The sequence below is a fragment of the Cornus florida genome, unplaced genomic scaffold (genome assembly GCF_030987335.1).
Source record: "Cornus florida cultivar Cherokee Brave unplaced genomic scaffold, ASM3098733v1 CherokeeBrave_3.0.0_Hap2_Chr03, whole genome shotgun sequence".
NCBI lineage: Eukaryota > Viridiplantae > Streptophyta > Magnoliopsida > Cornales > Cornaceae > Cornus > Cornus florida.
In genome coordinates this window covers 93,365,846-93,372,690 of record NW_026775573.1, presented here as the reverse complement: position 1 = coordinate 93,372,690, position 6,845 = coordinate 93,365,846, and the positions used below count along the sequence as shown (strand labels likewise).

Below are 6,845 nucleotides of genomic sequence, written 5' to 3'. Positions count from 1 at the left end.
TTAAAAAAAAATTGGATTTTAGTTTTATTCTATGTGGCTTCTTGATTGTGATAACTTCTTTTTAAAGTGTTTTTTTTCCGGCTGATGCTAATTGTTGATAATTTGGCTGTTTTCTGAGAACTACTGTTCGGGGACCAGTTAGTCGTGTTATCATGCTCTTTGCCCTGATAAGTCTTATCCAATGAATTAATCACACATTCCTAGCTGACTTCTTTTTTTCTACTTGCACGTACCGTATTATTTTTTCTTAAGAAAAATGTTCTACAAACAGAGATTTCATACAAAACAGTGGCATGCATTAAATTAACAAGGAACATTGATGGTGCTTTATTCTGATATGAGAGAAAAACGGCTTAGCCACAATATTTTATATGACAAAGTCTGTACAAGAAATTATGTTTGATTGCATAAGATTACTTTGTTTCTTCATAGTTTAAAGTTTGACCTAATGTTTGATGTGCACGTGTATAGTCTGTTTGGTTCAACAATGGAAAAAAGTGTTGCTGATATCAAAATAAACCTGATTAAGGAGAAGCTTGGCGGTTTCGTGCTAAAGTGCATTTATTCTGTTTTATCTGTTGGTCCCATCCCCAATCACATTGCCTTCATCATGGATGGGAACCGTAGATATGCAAAGAAGAGGAATATGGCTGAAGGTGCAGGCCACAAAGCCGGGATGTTGGCTCTCAAGTATATGGTCGGGTACTGCTGTGAGTTGGGAGTAAAATACGTGACAATCTATGCCTTCAGCATTGAGAATTTCAAGAGACAACCTGAAGAAGTCGAGGCCCTGATGGACTTGATCCTGAAAAAGATTGAAGGGTTGATGAAGGAAGATAGTTGTGCGAACCGCTATGGGTTGAGGGTTCATTTTGCTGGAAATCTAACGCTCTTGAGTGAACGTATCAGGGAGGCATCCAAGAAGGCTATGGAGGCCACTGCGGCCAACTCCAAAGCAGTGCTCTCTATCTGTGTTGCCTATACATCTACTGATGAGATAGCAAATGCTGTTCAACAATCATGTAAAGAAAAATGTGACAAAATTGCTGGTTATGGTTCAAATGGACTTGTTGGAGGGAATGAAGAGTACTGCCATGGTCAGAACAGTATCAAAGTGGTGGACATGGAGAAGCATATGTATATGGCAATTGCACCTGATCCAGACATCTTAATCCGAACTTCAGGTGAGACCCGCCTGAGCAACTTCCTTTTATGGCAAACTGCATATTGTTATATATATTCTCCTTCTGCGCTTTGGCCAGAGATTGGGTTACGGCACCTGGTTTGGGCAATCCTGAATTTCCAAAGTACCCACTTTTATGTGGAGAAAAAGAAGAAGCAACATTAGATCCTCTTGGTGGAGAAGTAACTAGTTATGATCCTGCTTGGCCAAAGTTGGATGATTATATTGTTTCAATAGATACTTCTCCTGTTCTTGAACAAAGGTTGAACTTGTTTCATGTGTCCCCAGCATTTAGCGTATGTAAAATTGACAATTAATGTCAATCTGTTACCATATATATTGTAATACTTGTTTTAAATTTTTAACTGGTGGCACGATGAAATCAATATATGAAGTTTATAATATGTTATAGGCTTATTTCATAACAAAGTTATAGATGGCTTGTTTCAATTTAATTCCATGAATACGCACTGTCTTCTTCCATATTTCTCCCTTGGGAAAGTGAATGGAAGTTCTCTTGCACATTGAAAATTTTCATGTTTCAAAGTGACTTGAGCTAGACCCACCTAATTTCATGATATGCAATGATACTATGTCATGCTTATTGAAAGAGGATATTTACATGATCCTTAGGGATGGCAACTTCTTTCGACCAGTAGGGTTTTCATCCAGTCCCGTTCTTAATGCGGTGGATTTGGTAGGTCTCTAAATGGGGTTGGGACTGATATGATAAAATAGTTGAAAACCCGAAGCAGATTTGGGGCGGGGAAGATTTACTGGTAAACCCGCCCCACCCTTGTCCCGATTATATATGTATCTTTAAATATTTTATTAATATATAAAATATATATTTAATATTTTTAAAACCTTGTTACTTTAAATATATATGTACCTTTAAATATTTTAGTAATTTAAAAGTTGGGTCAACTTATTTATCAACCTAATTTGAGTATATTGGACTAGTTTTATTTTACTAAATAATAAAAGTGGCATAATCCGTCCCGCAATCAAAAGGAATAGGTGGGGAGGAATCGATACTTTGTCTGCCGAAGTAGGAATGGGTATAGTATACCAATTACAAACCTGTTTCGAAGTAGGAGGAGCGTTGGTATGATAAATTTTTTAACGGGGTGAAGTAGGGTTTAGTTAAATCCGCCTCGTTGCCATCCCTAGGTTGACTGGATTAAACCATATTTATGTGACAGAAGAAAGCTAAAGAGCACAGTGGACTTGCTGTGGCAAGGAAAGTATGCTTCCAAAGTTGCAGTACAGATGCCACCGATGAAAGAAGTTGTGGAAAGACTGGAATGGATCGAAGCTGTCAATGAAAGGCCAAGGAGCTTAGAATTAATACACATCGTACAGCTTATCAACATGGCCAACAGCCTTTATATCATTGTTCTCCACTTTAAAAAGTTATATTTTTTTATTTTATTTTTCCTTTTAAATTGCCACCCCAGCCCTCTCCTTTGTCAAAATTAAAACAATGTCCTTTGTAGGTTTGTTTCAACTAAGATCAAGGCATGTTAAAGTTGATACAGTGCCATTTTTATGTGTCTTTCAACTATCGGGAGGACGTGAAAGATGAAGATTGTGTTTAAGTTTGTGGTTATAAAAATATTACCAACCAAATTAGATTCTATCTGTAAAACAAAAAGAACATATAAAGAAGCAGGGTCTTTTAACTCACCAACCAACTCGCGCGACATTTACTCACAAAAAAATATTATGGTTAATAAGTTGAGTCTAACACATATAAAGCCACTCAGTCTTTTGACATGTTTGCATCTTTCCTAGAGGAACCTTAGGTTTGTAAACCACTCACCTGTTGGCATATTTCAGCTTGCTGTGGGATATATATTTTAATTGGCTAACTTTGATGTCAAAACAAGTTCGATCGAGTTGTATTTTTAAGTTTAAAATTCAAGTTCAAGTTTGGTTGCGAAAGAGTTGTCCATATTTGATTACTTGAAGTTTCGAAATAGGTAAGAATAACACTTTAGGAAATTGGGTTAAAAAGTTAAAGATACTTTTAAAACAATAAAAATTTTCATGGACTTGACATGCAAGAAATTGGGTATTGTGGGACATGGAAAATGGAAATATGGGGTGACCGAGCCCTAAGAATTGACTTCTTGTCAAATCCGCTCTCGTCTGTAGCTCCTCAGGTCAAGGCAGCGGTAGCACCAGGTCTCTTTGCAAGAACCGAAGGAAGAAGAATATAAGCAACGGAATGGAATGCGTAGAGAGAGAAGTGCTGCTGCGCGGGTTGCGTGTGCGCAGAAGAAGATGAAGAGAGAGAAAGCATGAAAGTATGGAGAGACCCAACCACCCAAAACGGGTCTGTGAAGTAGAAGAAGATGATGATTGATCTTGGTCTGTGCTTTCAGTAGTGTTCGAGAGAAGAGAGAGAAGGGTGGACAGACAATGCGTTTGAATCTTGTCTAGTGCTTGTATTCCTAAATTAGGTTACATAATATGTATTGCATCGATATAATATATATATATATATATATAAAGAAAGTGGAGTCAGTGGACAATTCACAAAGCAGATCTTGCTTTCTGGGCAGTTCGTTTCATACGTCCAGGTCAGGCGGTGTTCGTTATTGCTGTTGTAGGAAAATTTAGATTATTCACAAAGCAGTTCGTTTCAATCTCCAAGTCAGTGTGATTCTTGCAACAGCAAATATATAAATCAAACCTAAAACCCATCTCCAAACTTCACTTCGCATGCCTTTCAAACCCAATTTTGAATCAATCTTGCTCTAAATATATCCGAAAACAAGGACTTCAATTCTAACACACCCACATAGTAGAATCTTTTCCTCACCATATACGTTCATGTTTTGCAATTACCTAACATCGGAATAGCATTGGGCAAAAAAACGTTTGAAGCCTGCAATATAATCAAAGAACAAATAATGCCACACCAATGAATATTATTATATTACCAAACAAAATGAGTGAACAAGGTCAACCCACTAATTCGAAATGATATATATAAGGTTTTTTTTTTTTTTTTTTTTTTTTTTTGATAAGTAGATAAAATGATCATTTTACGTTGCCTGTATTTATAGTTATTAATTTATTTAACTGAAGTGAGTGTATTATCGTTCATTTTATACGACACAGGGACCAATTTGCACCAAATTGATAGTATAAGAAGATTTTTATCATACATGGACCGTTTTACACTGTACCGATAATAAGGAGGAATTTTTTACACCTAACCCAATAAATAAATAATAACTTGGATTCTTGTGACAACCTGAGATCAGGTACCTTGCTGAAAAGAATATATATATATAGAGAACAACCTGGGGTCAAGTGCCTGTTGTATAATTCCAAGTTTCGTGTACTAATGAAAACTGGTTTGTGCATACTTCTGGATGGCCATCAAGATTGTGCGACCATTGACATGTCATTAATTGTTAATTGAAGTACCAGACTTAGTGTAGAAGACAGTAGAAGAGAAATGAAGACTTGGATCCCGTACATGTCAGATTCAGAATGACTTAATTATATTATTTAATTTCTTCTCGTGGTTGCGGCTCCTGCATTTGTTAATGCTATCGAGTCTTTTAAATTTCTGACATTGATGTTATCATGTTACCATTAGGATGCATCATAATACAACTTGCAAGTTCAAACTGATTGGTACCATTAACTGTGGGAGACTGCCACAAGATGAGATGTTAATGGTCCATGGAATTAATTTTGCTGATTGGGATTGTTAAAACCTCAAGTTAGGGTGGTGGGTACGTGTTCTTGCATTCTATTTGCATGTGTGCAGATACATCAATAAGAGATACACTTCTTTAAAAGGTTCCTTGCTAATTATATATATGTGGAGGTAGGGCATTTCAAGTGAGGGGGCATGTTGCCAAAAAAAAAAAAAAAAATACGGAGTATATATATATATATATATAATATAATTAATAACTATAAAATTCAAAAAACAATGAAGAAGAAAATTATTCAAATATGCATGTTAAAAAGAAGAATTTTTAGAGTAGAAATAGAAAAAGAAAATGGAAAGAAAAATGAGAGAATTTAAAAGGAAAAAGTTAAAAAGTTTCAATTGAGGAATGAAAATTTGACTTTTTCTATTGAGAAAATTTAAGAGTAAAAGAGAAAATAAAGAAAAATAAATATATAATTTTAGGAACTACAAAATTGAGGAGGGGGGACTGTATAATTTTTTTCATATATATGGAAACAATTTAAAAAAATACCATATATATTATAGGCTGCGGGCAAAGTCAGGGGGGCACGTGCCTCCCCTAGGCCTTTATTGGCTCCGTCCCTGTGTGGAGGAGGATTTTGGTTTTTAATATACTTCACCTAATATTGATGGAGGTTATGTATTTAAATTGAGTGGAATAGAAACATGGAATTATACCCGATTCTAAAATATTAGAAAAATGCTTAGTTGTTGTTATTGTTGTACCTCATATTGATTTATTTTCTCATTTTTCGAGAATGTTCTATTAAGAATTTTTCTGAAAAGAAAACGCAACAAAGCAATATTTTCTTGAAAGAGAATTATTTAGGGAGATGAGAAACTAGATTACTTTAAGGCCATGCATTCAAATAGCTTGTCCATATATATGTTCGACGGTGGTGGTGTCGAATTTCTCAAAGCACCTCATAATTTACTATTTTGTCTCACATGCACTGAGTTGAGTAATTACTTAAAAAATATGTGAGAGTGGATTCCGTATCTTACAGTTTAAGATCATGCAATACGTCCCAACATAATGTTGAATCGTGTTTGTTAATAATGTTGGCTAATGGGGCTAGTGGTTTTGAGACACCTATTTTTGTTGTTGCTGATACAAATCAAAATGCTTGCCAAGTTGATGCAGACGGAGCTGGTCCTTCAGTTCTGAACTGCCTAGTTGTAATTTGGGTCCAATCAAGCTCTAGGAGGCCATAGGAACTACTAGTCTAGCATCAGAAATGTGAAGGCTTGTTCCGAGCACGATTACTAGGATTCAGAAGGGGGAGGTGAAAGAGCATAGTGACCAACGGCAGTAATCTAATAGTATTTTTTCACATTTTAAAGTAAAAATATGAAGGTTCAATTCGACTTGGAGGTGAAGTGGGTGTGTGAGAAGGGATAATAACGAGAAGCATAGTGGGGAGAAGAAGACAGTAACGGTTTTGGGGCACAAGTGCAGCGCATGTTTAAGGGCTTTTCAGGTGGACAGGCAAGCGGAGGACATGAGAGGTGCGATCCATAATCATTTTCGGGTAAATGAAAAATTAGAATTTAAAGAGGTGAAAAGTGGGCTGGCTATCCCCAAAGATTGTTAAGAAATTAAAGTGTCTGTATATGCTAAGAATGGATTTGGGTTTGGGCCCACTTTTGTGCAAGGCAGAGAACCAGACTAGTTGGGTTCAACCCAAACCCATTACTCCACAAATTGGGTTCGAGTTTGGGCTCCACAAAAGTGCCACCATGCATATATAGTGTGGTTTTCTTGAACAATAAGCCTGGCTTACAAATAGATTTTACACACAACTAGAAAAATGGACATACAATTTAAACAAATTGCATTTAACTTGCCCGAAAGAAAAAAATTATCTACATGTCCTTAAGAACCTGGATTGTAATGCGAAATTTTACTAGGAGACTAGTAGTGAAACTAACTCGTAC

The 6,845-nt window shown here is 36.1% G+C and overlaps 1 protein-coding gene across 1 annotated transcript; it reads left to right on the top strand.

Moving 5' to 3' along the window:
• Positions 1-537: 537 nt before the first annotated feature.
• Positions 538-1,348, top strand: LOC132301797 (dehydrodolichyl diphosphate synthase CPT3-like). Its single transcript, XM_059799025.1, has one exon. It carries the CDS (start codon positions 611-613, stop codon positions 1,346-1,348), a length of 738 nt encoding a protein of 245 aa, XP_059655008.1. The 5' UTR covers positions 538-610.
• Positions 1,349-6,845: the final 5,497 nt, after the last annotated feature.

What these genes read in the sequence shown, in the direction of transcription:
- LOC132301797 (XM_059799025.1), top strand. Translation starts at nt 611, where the DNA reads ATGGATGGGAACCGTAGATATGCAAAGAAGAGGAATATGGCTGAAGGT.